At 40.9% G+C, this 13,873-nt stretch overlaps 1 protein-coding gene across 8 annotated transcripts in view; it reads left to right on the forward strand.

Moving 5' to 3' along the window:
- The window catches only part of LOC121700144 (poliovirus receptor homolog), a 72,838-nt gene extending 68,856 nt beyond the window's left edge, over positions 1 to 3,982 (forward strand). For 5 of the 8 annotated variants that reach the window (XM_042082945.1, XM_042082936.1, XM_042082928.1 and 2 more), the window contains 3 exons: positions 2,451 to 2,599; positions 2,972 to 3,053; positions 3,382 to 3,982. In XM_042082945.1, coding sequence (XP_041938879.1) covers positions 2,451 to 2,599; positions 2,972 to 3,053; positions 3,382 to 3,442 — 292 coding nt within the window. In that variant the 3' untranslated portion in view covers positions 3,443 to 3,982. Of the gene's footprint in view, positions 1 to 1,152; positions 1,244 to 2,450; positions 2,600 to 2,971; positions 3,054 to 3,381 lie in introns of all 8 variants that reach the window. The other 3 variants (XM_042082981.1, XM_042082952.1, XM_042082959.1) reach the window with 3 other exon arrangements.
- Positions 3,983 to 13,873: the final 9,891 nt, after the last annotated feature.

Genomic DNA, 13,873 nt, shown 5'->3' on the forward strand with positions numbered 1-13,873 from the left:
AAAATGGGAGATATATGTAGCCTAGTCTGACTACAAGCTAATGGCCTATTCTCTAGGTCAAGTAACGCCTAGTTGTGTTTAAGTGAGTGTGACCACTGACGTCATAGTTTGTTATTTATTGAGCGCATAATGAACCATGATGCTTCACAACTGTTGTACCTTGTCAATCGTACAACGGCACTGTGTATCAGCCTAACATTCCTATTGGCCTTGTTGACTGTTATCAGCCTTTTGGCAAATCATATGACTTTTACCAATGGCCCTGGCTGATCTGTTTTGATGTATCAATGCGGCACTTAGGTAAATCAAGCATTCTGCATTAGTTCTGGCAGGCCGCATATTCAAGCCCGCTGTCACCTTCTTATTGGCCCAGCCCACATCAGCTGTTCCACTCAGCTGATCGCTCCCTTCACTCGCAAGTGGCCTCTCTCATAACAGCGCCTTATTTAAGCTGCATCAGTCTGTTTACTCTCACTGCTTTCTTATCTTGCTGCTTTGCAACCCACCTCCTCCCCAGCTCCACCTCAAAGTGGTTTAACTTGAAATAATGACATACTGTTGTCATCGTTAATTGCTCTGTTCTAGGGGCAATAGATTTACTAGTCGCCTGAGGGTGCTGCTGTTCCCTGTGTTGGCTTTTCATAGAGCCCATAGAAATACAGGGAACTTCCTCTGGACAGAGCCATACCGCCAAATACAAATTAAGTTGGCTTTAAAATCTATTTCTCTCTTGTGTATTTTTGACTTAATTAAGTGGGCCTGACAGAACTGTTATTTAATGCATGGACTGGCACATTGAGAGATATTTGAAAGAGTTGTAAATAGTGAAGTTTGTCTTTTTAGGCTAAAATTTGTTTTGGTTAAGGGGACACTATACTGCAATTAACAAGACAGAGAGAAAAACAAAGAAACATGGAGAGAGAGAGAGTATGAGACAGTGAGAGAGACCTTTGACTTTCTTTTATTATCAGTCAACTAGTACTAAAACCAGAGAGAGGTAGAGAGAGAGAGAGTTCTTATTGTCTGAAGGTGGCCAGCATGTATTAACCTCTTAGCATTGAGTACCCAGTAGGTTGAAAATTGATGAAATGGGGAATTTTTACATTTTGTTATTTTAAGTAATAGAAAAAAAGGTTAATTTGTGTTTTTCAGACCCACCTCAGTCTGTGAAGATCACACAGATGGATGATGGTTATCAGTGCAGTGCAGATGCCAACCCCAAACCTGATTATACATGGGCAAGGTACTCACAGACTTAATTAGTTCTATTCTTAAAAAAATAAAAGATGAAGATTCAGTTTCTTTCACTGTTACATGGCATTTGGCCAGGACTTCTGGAAGGTTCAGTCAGACCTAGCCTGGTCATCCACAAACCATCCTCAATTGAGACTGAACATGTGTCTGGGGTTATTTCACTCATTTGGGAGTCAGCTGTGAATTTAAACTTAAATTGGTACATTATAAACTTTTTTCAGAGGTATAATAAAAACAAAGGTTGTCAATGCAGTTGTACTCCAAATCAGTTTTTGAATGCAGTTGTATACTCCAGTTCCAAAGAAAAGTACAGGCATTGATAGCACTGCTGACTGTAGTACTCTGTTAATCATATAAAGCCCGCCCCATGCCGAACAAGCAGTTGTGAATGAGATTTCAGAAAGATAGACCTGCAAAGTAAATTCAAAATAATGCACTCACAGACTCTTCTGGGTTCACCCAGAATCCACCAGATGTAAAAAGTCCTGCGCTTAAAGGAACTATATGTAAGATTGTGGCCAAAACTGGTACTGCAATCACTTTCAAATTACTGTAGAGTGGGGTATCCCCTCCCCCTCCCCCCTGACTCGAGGTTGCCAAACCGGATGCCGAAACACTACTGACTTTGTGATTAGTAGATAGGTAGAGGGTGGTGCATCAGGCAAAAACACAACATGACATGATAAAACACAACATCAACATCAGTTGAGGGCTGCAACTTCACTTTTTAAATGAGAATATCCTGGCCGGACTACTGTTGTCAGTGAAATAAATATTTGAAATTAACATGATTTCTTAATGTCAAGTGACATATCAGGGCCATTTTATGATTAATTGAAATACATTTCTTACATACGGTTCCTTTAATGTGTACATTGCACACACTAACACACTCCAGTGACTTTATAATGTGTTAATGATCACACATGCTGTCGATTGCCCTGTTGCCCTCTGTTTACCCTTTGCACACAAAGCTCAGCACTTTTCTGATATCATGATGTCATATTTGTAAGGGTGTGTGTGTGCTTTCTTTTTCTCAGTCTCACTCACCCATCCCCAAACCTCAGCCTGCTCGAATAACCCTTCTCCCCTTAGAGACCCCCCCCCCCCCCCCACACACACACACACACACACACACACACACACACACACACACAATCGGTCTACGTCGCTACACCAGCTGTACTCTTTTTCAGAGAGGGCCATCCCCTGCCCAGTGGGGTGAGGGCAGAAGGCAACAGGCTGTACCTGGACTTCATTCCTGAGCTGAACGGCCTGTACACCTGCAAGGCCTCAAACTCCTATGGCACTGCGGAAGGTCACCACACTCTGTATGCAGTCACCGGTAAGATGCCCATACTGTGGTGTGGACAGAATGTGTGCGACTATTTTGCTTAGTGTCAGAAGAATTGATCAACAACAGGATATCCTTAAAACTCTCTGGCTGTTCACTATTACACTCACAGATGTTTTATTTATTTATTTATTTATTCAAGTGGATAAACTGAACTTGGCAGTTACAGTACAATAGTACACAAGAATAGTGCAAATGGTTAACCCATTTAGGGTCATCTTTGATTGTTTGATTTAGATTGTCATTGTTGACCACTTTTAACATGTCGATTTTTGACTGCCGAGGAAACACTGGATGTCACTATCTGGGATGGCTGTCTGTTGAAACAAATGTACCTAAATGGTCTCATCCTTTCTCTTTTAGGGGCATCTGGGAGACCACTCTCTGTGATAATTATCATCAGTGTAATTTTTGGAGCTATTCTCATCATCATGCTTAGGAAATGGTATGTTTAACAGTCACATATTAGAGATACTATACGGCCAAAACTATCGGGACACAACTTATTCACAGAATTTATCATTCAGACTTGTGTGTATCAAAATCAAACACCTAGTCATGTCCTCAGACCTTCATGAAAGGGTCGTCTCACTCTTTCTTTCTAGTGTCACCTCTCTGTTTTCTTAATTGACTTGTAATGAAATAGTGGATATACAGTATATGCTTTTAACTGATTCATTTGTGTGTGTGTGTGTGTGTGTGTGTGTGTGTGTGTGTGTGTGTGTGTGTTTCTGTGTGTCTGTGTGTGTCTGTGTTTGATCATTCATTTGTAGTATCATAAGCAGGAACCAACAGGAAACTTTGAAAGTTGTGGCCAAGAAGCTCCTCCAATAGAAGTCTATGGGCCTCACCGACCCCACTGCCTGCTTGCGTTGGCCACCCCTGGACTGATTTCAACTTTAGTTTTTTATGTCAATCTTCTATCAATGTGTGGTAAGAAATGTTTTCGGTAAACTAACAAGGAACAGTCTTCCCTACACTTCCCAAGCCGCCCCTCGACCTCCCTCTGTACACTGAAGATGTGACCGTAAGCTTTCTGTGATACCTTGCCATTAGTCCCCTCATAGCCACGGACACTGTGTGATTAAAGCCCATGGAACTAAAGCCATAGACACCATGACATTAACGGGAGAACAATGGACACGTTTTTCCATGGTGTTGCAGACACGTTCATTCTGCTGTTTCTAATTTTGTGACTGACATTCTGGACTCAAGGAGCAACAGTGCAGTCTGTCTCAGGACACTTTCATTTACAAAAAGGTGCTGTTTGTTTCTGAGATGTATGTGCATATGCGTTTGTGTTTAGCCTATATTTCTTGCTTTATTAGCCTAAATAAGTACTGTACATGGAAATAAAACTGCTTATAAATTACAGATAGATGGCCTCCAACAGTGAAACACAAAACCATCCATTTCACACCAATTCTCCTCTCTCTTTGTGTCTCTCCCTCCAACTCTGTCTTTTTCTCTCACTCTCTCTCTCACTCTCTTTCCCTCTCTCTGTACTTCACTTTCACAAGTATGCATGTACTGTATGTAAACATCATCTACAAAAATGAAATGGTGCCACTGCCCTGTGGGAAGAGAGTCAACATGTGTCAATACGATGTCTTGCATGGAGGGAGACTCTGGTTGGGGAACTACTTATCACACTCCAATCCCACACCCAAGCAACAGTGAATGGAACCATTCAGGCGTTCTTCTCTGTGCTTGGGCCAGTAAGTGACGTATGTGGGCATCAGTGGGGAAATCCGCATGACTGAGTCTGAATATGTCTGAGTCACGCTTCTCCTTATTATCATAAGCAGGAACCAACAGAAAACTGTGAAAGTTGTGGCCAAGAATCTGCTCCCATAGAAGTCTATGAGCCTCCGCGACCACACTGCCTGCTTGCTCTCACTGTCGTAGGGAACCTTCCAAGTGTTCCTCTCTGTGCTTGGGCCAGCAAGGGATGTATCAGTGGGGAAATGTGGGCATCAGTGGGGAAATCCGCATGACTGAGTCTGAGTATGTCTGAGTGATGTGAGGGAAGATGTTGGGTTGAAAGTGAGGGATCAAACCAAATGCTGCAGCATTGACAGGAAGGCTGGAAATAAATTACCTGATAATGACGTGGCAAATTTCGTCACGCTCCTCCTGAACCTCCACTTAAAAACACCAATAAGTGAGTACTATAAGAGTACTATATATACTATAAGATATATATATATATATATATATATATATATATATATATATATATATATATAAAACAATGTTATCTCTCACAGGCAGTCGGCCCGTAACGTGACCTAGCATTATAAAAGAAAGAAACATCTTATAGACTGTTAATCATGCATGAGCTTTGATGCCCAATGCTGCCATACTCCTTTCAATTTCATTTCTTTAAATGCAACATTGTCTTGATGCACTTACCACAGACCAAGGCCTGAACTGCCTAGAGCAAGGAAGCAGGTGCCAAATAAAAACAATCACAATAACAGAAAGTGTGTGAATGTGAATGTCTTAAGTGTAACTAAGCTAATTTAATAACATGAATAAAATCGCCATTTAAATTATAAGGCTCACAATCTCTCTTTCTCTCTCTCTATCACTCTCTCTATATATCTCTGTTACACACTCACACACACACACACACACAAACACACACAAGGCACACACAGACTTTTGCACAAGAGATGTTGTGAAATACTAAAATATTGCTTTCTTAGTCTTCTTTAGTGCTGAAGGAAAAAGCATTTAAAGCATTTCCCTTTCTAGACAAACATTTCCCACAATTATTTCCTTTTATATACAAACATTTCCCTTTCTAGACAAACATTTCTCTTTCTGCCTCAGCACTCCAGGGAGCTGAAGAGGCGTCTGCGATCACAGCTTGAAAAAAAGTAAAAAAACAAAAAAGTTTAAGTTAATTAACAACGTCATCAGCATCAACATTTTATCATCTAAGCCAGAGTTCAAGTGATCATGTCTCTTGACGTTGGTGCAATGTCAGTGGATCGTTTTCTTAAAGCAACACCAAAGAGTTTTTTGAACCTTAAAATAATGTTTCCAAAATCGTTTCAGTGGTTCATCAACTCGCAACAGGGTGAACGGCCCTCCCTCATTTGCTTCGCGACCCCTCTATTGGCTTTAACTGCACTATGCAAGTTTGCCAGATAGCGGATATGTGGAATGAGACATAAGAAACTACACATTTGACTTACTTCTGATGTCGCAATACATCGTACTTTCATAAAATCATGCAACATACTCTACCTTGTCTGTGGACATTGTCGGTGCTGGATAAACGAATAGCATGCGTGCGACAGTGGAAAAGTGCTTTGGTGTTGCTTTAACCTTCTACTGTAACACTGTTCCAGTCAAAAATGACCAATTTACACATTCCCTGTACCATAAATATGGCATTTTTCATCAGATTGCCTCAAGACCTTATGATATCCTTCACAAAAGGCATTTGAACACATGAAATTCATGTGACTAATTTCTATGAATTTTGAGTGATTTATTCAACTTGGTCACACTTTTTTTTGCTTACGGTCAAAAATGACCGCCATAGGAAATAAGTGGGAAAGAGTATAATGTTCATCAAGGAGATGAAAGACATCTCCATACACGCACTCCTACACCTTTCCTGTGCTCGTGTGCCCATTCTACACATGAATCATACTTTCCACAAGAAAGCTTAGAGTAAATTATGGGAGCCCGGTGTGTTCTTGAACTAATGTACTTCTCCCCCAATGTGAACCACACCTGCCAAACAAGTCAATCTTGTGTAAATTATAGGAACCCATGTGAGCAAATACATTGCCTATACTTGTAAGTAAACTGGCAAATGTATTGTCTGCATTTGTTAGAAACAGAGTTATAAATATGTAATACTTTTACTTTTTAATTGTACTGGCATATGTCTGTTTCTTTCCACACTTGCCACTGCCTGTACACTTTATGTGAGCCTCCTAATTTATTATTTCATTCTACTTTCTTTTTACTTTTAATCCTGCCTGCCTCCCTTTTTTACCCCACAATGTTCAGTGCTTTGAGTACATGATAAAGCGCTCTACAAATAAAATGCAATCAGAGTGCAGGTTTTGTACTGGGGTTTGAGGCCAGGTGGGGTGAATGCTTTCTCCTGTTGCTACATAATGCCAGAAGTGAAAGGGCTTGCTGTGATGCTAAAGGAAGTGTGCTCAGAGTAAGAGCTGTATGAGGGACCCTTAGGTCAGGTTGACCCCTGTATGAGGGCCCCCATGGAAAGGCGATGCATTAGTGAGGCACCCTGTGTCTGTGATGAACAGTGGATGGAAGGATGTATGAGGGGCACCTGTCTGTGTGAAGTGCATTAGTGTTTAATGAAGTCACCTATTTGCACTGACACATAAGTATGTTGACATCTGTTTTCCTGTAAATAATGCCCTTCTTAGAAACACCTTTCCTTTCGAAAGTTAGGATGTGGTAATCAGAATAATGCCTCACGCCTTCAGACATGTATGTGTAAGGAACCTATTTGCACTGAGGCATGAGTAGGTCTTCCTGTAAATAATGCCCTTCTTAGAAACACCCTCCCTGTCGTCGCTCTTTGGATAAGTGATGTGGTAACCAGAATGAGTCATGCCTCTTGCTTTCAGACATGTGCAATGAATCAGATTTTGTTTTTGCAGGACAAGGAATGCTGTCCTTGATCTCAGTAGCTATCCATTTCAGTAATGTCACACACACACACACACACACACACACACACACACACACAGGGTTGGAGTGGAGGCTAAATGCAAGTAAACACAGTTTATCCACCTCTGACATTTTAGAAATAGAGTTTATCCACCTCTTATTAGAGTTTATCCACCTCTCAAAAGAGGTTATTCACCAAATGCAACTTTAACATTCAGAAATCACACAGTATTATCCACATTCACAATATGTACACTCATCAACACTCTAGGAACCATTTACTGTAATACCACTGATTGTTATAAACATTTTACAACTACACCCCTGCACACGCGCGCGCACACACACACACACACACACACACACACACACACACACACACACACACACACAGACACACACACACACACACCAGGGCCGTAGTCACCATAGACATTGAGGGGGACGTGCTCACACACACTCACTCAGAGCATCACGTTGTGTCCCCCCTCATGTTTTTGGTTAAACAGGATGAGAGAGTTTAGTCGACTGGAGTCTACTCCAGGGGTTTGTAAATTGGGTGAGTGTGTGCCTCCCCTCAGGGTCCGCGGGCAGATGTGTCTTTCCCTCCATGCTTCGCCTCTCCTGAGGCTCTCTGGCGCCCCCCAGTGGAGGCCCGTTTGAAAAACCCTGGACTACAATGTATAAAACAAAGATCTTTATTTTCTTCTCATCTTGAGAACAGGTGTGAAAAGAACCTAGAGACTGTTCAAGATTTCTTTACAAAGGCATACATATTTTCCCTTTTAAATGAACGAAGCATCACAGCCACATTTAAACAGACGTACCATGAAGGCAACAAGACCTGAGGCCCAAGTTTGGCGACGATATAGGTAGTGGGAAACTACATCAAGGCAGGGACTCTGAAATGGATGAGACCTCTCAGGTGAAGAAAAAATTAAGTAAAGCAATCATATGCAACCAGTGTTAAATTCTGTATTATCTATCTATATTTTATTAATTAACTTGGGCCTGACTCAGCCCACTTTGTGCGTCTGACTTTGCTCTGGCCTCAGTGCGCATGCACTGTCGGCAAAATATGCTGTCAAACACGAAGCCCCCGGGGTTATTCCAAGTATGTGAGTTTAGTGACAAATCTGGTTAGGTTAACTCAGAGATAGTGGTAACCCTCCTAACAAGAGCCCTATGGCATTGTTTTATTTAGGAGAATGAAGCCATGCAGCTCTTCTATTAGGAGGTTTACCACTTACTCTGAGTTAACTTACCCAGGTTTGTCACTTGGGATACATCCCAGGGCAGCTGACAGCCTTCACGTCCACACTTTTGCTGAGGCGTGATAAACACATAGCTGCACACTTCTCCTCTGTGTCATGCTGGGACTCAGGGAGTCTACAGATTGTGAAAAGTGATGTCTGAGGAAAAAAACAGGTCAGCAATAGGTTAAGTAAACAGATCAGGCACTTCAGGAATAGCAGACAAGCAGAGCAAGCCACGTCTGAGAATCCAGGAGACAGAGTAGAAGTTAAACACAAACAGCACATGGAAGATGAAGTGAAAATAAGGCCTTATTTGTATTGGACAGGTGATTTGGGAGTGTAGGACAGGTGTGTGAGCTTGATCAGTAATGCCATGGTGAGGTGATCAGGAGAGCAAGGAGGCCATCTACTGGACACATATAGGATTGAGAGTTAGTGGACAGAATGAGAGATAGAAATAACTGTAACTGACAAGCATCTGATAAGCAACAGATTTAATTGAGCATAGACACAAAAAACTGTCACTGCTCAATTGGTAAAATGTCATGTTGGTGTTCAGTGCTGTAATTGAATGTTGAGTGGAAAGTGGAGTGCCACACTCATGGTAGTGCAAGTAACATTCTGCAGACTTTGTTTTCAGTGAACCCAGTTTATTATGAGTAAAGCAAGCTTCAATAACAATGCATACACAACTAATTCCCAACACTGTTTCTAGAAATCTCTTGATCAAGCATAACAACACACCCATACTGTATGTTGATATATTTGTCACATTTGAATTTGCATTGAGTTTCATATACAATACCAAACTCTATACTCCATAGAAATACATCTAAAATGTGAAAAAGTGATTAAGTTTTAAGTGAATGTTAAGCTTAAACATTGAGTTTCATGTCCTTCCTAAATGCAAAATCGACATTATATCTCATTGGTAAAGTATAGCAACCAAAGTAGACTCATATATTCAATTTGGTGTTTATAAATGTACTTGTCAGAAAGTCGAGACAGGACCCATCATCAAAATTTCGGTGTCCACCACTCTAGCTCATCCAAAACAAACCAGAAAAGGGACTCAAAGTGCTAAATACCGGAGTAGAATGTAAAGTAAAACTCAGGTAGGTATACTGTAACAAAGCAACAAAGTAAGCTTAACCTATTATAATCCAGCACAACATTAACATACTTTCTGACAAGTGCTGTGTGTGATCTTGCCCAATAAAAAAAACTTGGAAATGTTATTTTTATCTGATTCTGTTTTAAAAAATTCCCCAGAAAACATATTTTCGCCATTCTCGATTATAATGTACAAACTATATACTTACTACTATTGACAGCGTCCTCACAGTCTATATGTTTAAAATCAAAGACACATCATAAAATCATAAAATGTTTGTTCACTCGAAAACAAATGGAAGAAACTCAAGTTACACATATATGTTGATAGCAAAATAAGAAGAAGGACCCAAAGTGGTGGCATGGATTTAGGCTCATCCTAATGTAAGCTTCATGTAAGAGCCTACTTCTCTCAAAAAAGTGATACTTCATCACAAAATGGCTGGCCCTAATAGAGCTGTGGTTACAGTTGGTATATCTCATGAGGCCAAGATGTGGTTGTGCATGCAACATTTCTAACCACAACTTCCTTTTGCTGCAGGGCATCTTACCTGACTTTCACATATTGTTACATATTAGAGCCTCAGCTATGTGACCATTCCAGTGTATATTTGAAACTAGGGCCTCAGCCTCTTAGTGCACTCTACTGATAAACAGCCTGATGAATTACATAAAACAACAAACACAACTCATAAAACACACAAGGACACTCTACAATGAAATTGTTCATGTACGTTATACATTACATACAGGCAAATATTACAAACACAGAGACACATATTACAGACACAGAGGACACTGCACACCAGAGAACAAGAATACACAGACACAAGGCATAGTGGAAAGAAAACATTGTGGTGAGATCAGTACTGCAAGAGCACTGCACAACATGGGTGGAGGTCAGCAGGAGCGTCGCTATGGGGAGGGGGGGGGGTTAGTCTGGAGGTCAGTAACAGTAGCCTAACAGAGTACTGTAAGGAAAGAAATAAGTAATAAAATAAGACAAAACAAGGAAACAGCATGAAAGCAGTTTTGAGGCAGTGGAAAGAAGTTAAGAGGCAGAGGGGGAAAGCTATTCTGAACAGATATGTTTTTAGCATGGTTTTAAAGGTGGACAGTGTTGTGCATTTGCACAGTGCTAGTGGCAGAGCATTCCAGAGTTTAGGTCCTGAAGGCCCTGTCACCCCTGGAGCAAAGCTTAGAGGGGGGATTGATAGGAGATGGGCATCTGAAGAGTGTACTGTAGAATGCAAGCCAGATTGTGGAGAGATTTGTGTACAAGCAGAATTATTTTGTATCGGATGCAGCATTGAACTGGGAGCCAGTGTAGTTGCTGAAGGATGGGGGTGATGTGATCCCATGGCCTAGAACAGCTGAGCACCCTAGCAGCAGAGTTTTGGATATTTTGTAGGCTGTTTATTCATTTGGATGAGATGCCAATGAGACATCTAACCTGGAGGTGATGAAAGTATGAGTGAGTGTCTCAGCAGCAGATGGAGTGAGAAAGGGACAGAGTTTAGACATGCGTTTCAGGTAGAAGAAAGCTGTTTTGGTGATGTGCGAATCAAAGGAGAGGGTAGAGTCGACTATGACACTAAGGTTTCTCAGCTCAGCAGAGGTGGTGGTTAAGTAACCAGGAATGGCTAACTGAATGTGCCAGTGTGTGCAGTTGTGAGATATGTGATACTCATCCATGCCACTAGGTGGAATAAGGATATACTATGCAATGCTCAAGTTGGCTGTATGCTGTTAATGCTAGTTTTGAATAAAGAGGATGGGATAAATCATACAAAGGTTCAAGTCATTCTTCATTTTGACATGATCAGTTCACATTTAAAAAAAAAATAAAATAAAAAAATAAGAATCTCCGGAGCTGGAAACATTTAAATGAGTTTATTGCTCCTCATATCTTTAAATACAAGTGGTGGTAAATATTATATACTTGGTTTGATATACTGTATGGTTACAAGGTGAATAGACCTACACTGTTAAATACTATTGATGTACTACTATGTGTTTTATTATTATGGGGGATATGTGAGATATGTGATACTTATCCATGCCACTAGTTGGAGTCATGTATTGGTTAATAAGGATATGCTACCTAGCCTAGAAGTAGAGTAATGATAGACAGGGGCGTTTCTAGACTTTAAGGACAACCTGGGCTTAGCCCGGCTGGACCGGATGTAAATGTAAAGCTTAGCTGAGGATTTTTTTTATATATTAAATAAAAGGTGTTATTATACTGTAGTATACAACAGACTACATTAGACTGCCCAAATGATTTATTATTGAATTACTACATACACGTTTAAGTGTGAGGTTGCATGTAATGTATCATTAAAGGTAAACTATGCAGTATTGGCAATTTCCTTACTGTTTTCTCGGTTTTTGCTTCTTTTTCGCTGGCTTTGTCATGACGAATGTCTGAGAAACTCCATCGCTACCTTTTTCTAGCCGGTGCCTGGTGTGTATGTGTATTTGTATGCAGTAAAGCAATTCGTTACACTCGTTATATTTCCTGACACTGAGGCTGTCGGCCTGCCGGCCCACAGTTGCAAGGGTGGTTTTTCCGCTCACAGGCGCTAGGGGGAAGCGAGACGGCCACCATTCAACCCGAAAAAAGTCATATAACCATTCCAATGACTCTAAAGCTGTTAAATGAAGGTAAATTAAGCGAAAAAACTTGCAAATTAAGCTAAAAAACCTGCATAGTGTGCCTTTAAGCAAATGTTCTGCACCTCCTTCTGTTGATCTCCCTTCTCTCTCCATCACCTGACTGCTCTTTTGTTGTTTGATCTATGCCAGAGATCTACCAAAAAGACCAGAAAACAGATCATGATCACCTCTTGCTATTGTTTTCTGTTGTTCTTATCACTAGCTGTTCTCATCTTCATCACTCTCTGTGCCCTCATCAGTTGCTTATGGTTCATCAATTACTGGGGTTTCTCTGTCTTTCTCACACTATCTTCCTGCACTAGTCTTTGGCATCACTTGCTGTTTTTTTCAGTTCAACTGTTCTTGTCCTTCTAATAACTTGCTGTTTTGCTGTCATAATAGACCTATTTGCTCCTGCTGCTGGCTCCTCCTCCTCTGTTTGTAGCCCATCTTTGCTGCTACCCTCTACAAAATCATGGAATCAGATCAGTGTGTGGCAAACCAACAAAAACATACTACATTGCAGGATACAAAGAACTTTTGAGATTGCAATTTTCAGCTCTAATTACAAATGCTTTGCTTATGCATAGGGCATTTGCATACATTTCAGTGGACATTTAAACACATTCCCATGGAACATGTTCATTCCCATGGAACTTGGGTTTTTTAATGCTGTTTTATGTTTATGTTATCAGCTTTGTAATCACTATTAAATGGCTCATTACAGGGTGAATGAAAGCTGTCTCAGCCCCCTCTAGATATTTAATGGTTTATAGCACTGTTAAAACATCTCTCTTACGAAAAAATCCTACATTGCAGGCCTACTGTGTATCAAAACCGCAATCTTTTGCTATGTTAGAGAGTGTAACATCCTTGTCTGCTCCTCAGAACATCAGTACAAATGTTCAACAACGGGGGGAAGCATTTAGACCTTCTGGCTAAATTTTGTTATTTAGTGCTGAGTGTAATAAATATCTCTCTCTCTCTCTCTCTCAGGTTTTTGTGGTCTTTCTTTTCCGGCCTTCGTTCCGCTCTGGATCTCTGGATACAAAAAAGAACCAAAACGGCCATCTCTGCCCATATAAGGAGATCCGTTTGCTAATTGAAGGTAACTCCCTATGGCAAGTTGCATTGCAAGTTTGCTCTGGAGTAGCAAAAATCTAAGTGTGCCGCTTTCCCGTACCGGAGATCACAATATTCACTCGAAGGCAGAGGACAAAAGTGTGTTCAGGAAAACGTCTGCATTTCAGACTGCTTCGTCCCAGCGAGAGTTTAACAGGTGCATAGGAAAAATCGCCAGATACCAGATGTCAAAGCTTTTGGCAGCTTTTTTGTAGGCGAACTTCAGAGGTCTATTCCCCTGCTATTGCCACGCCCCCTCCACTGGAAAAGACTGTTATTTTTCCCTTGCTTTAAAGGGGACCTTGGATACGTAATAAACACGTTTAGAAATCATTTGGATGGTTAAATGACCTGTTCCGGTGAAAATGGTGACTTTCCCCGCTGCGCCTAGCATCCACAGGCGGAAACCCAACCTTGCAACATTGAGACTACCGTCCCAGAAAAA

The sequence above is a fragment of the Alosa sapidissima genome, chromosome 2 (genome assembly GCF_018492685.1).
Source record: "Alosa sapidissima isolate fAloSap1 chromosome 2, fAloSap1.pri, whole genome shotgun sequence".
Lineage (NCBI taxonomy): Eukaryota > Metazoa > Chordata > Actinopteri > Clupeiformes > Clupeidae > Alosa > Alosa sapidissima.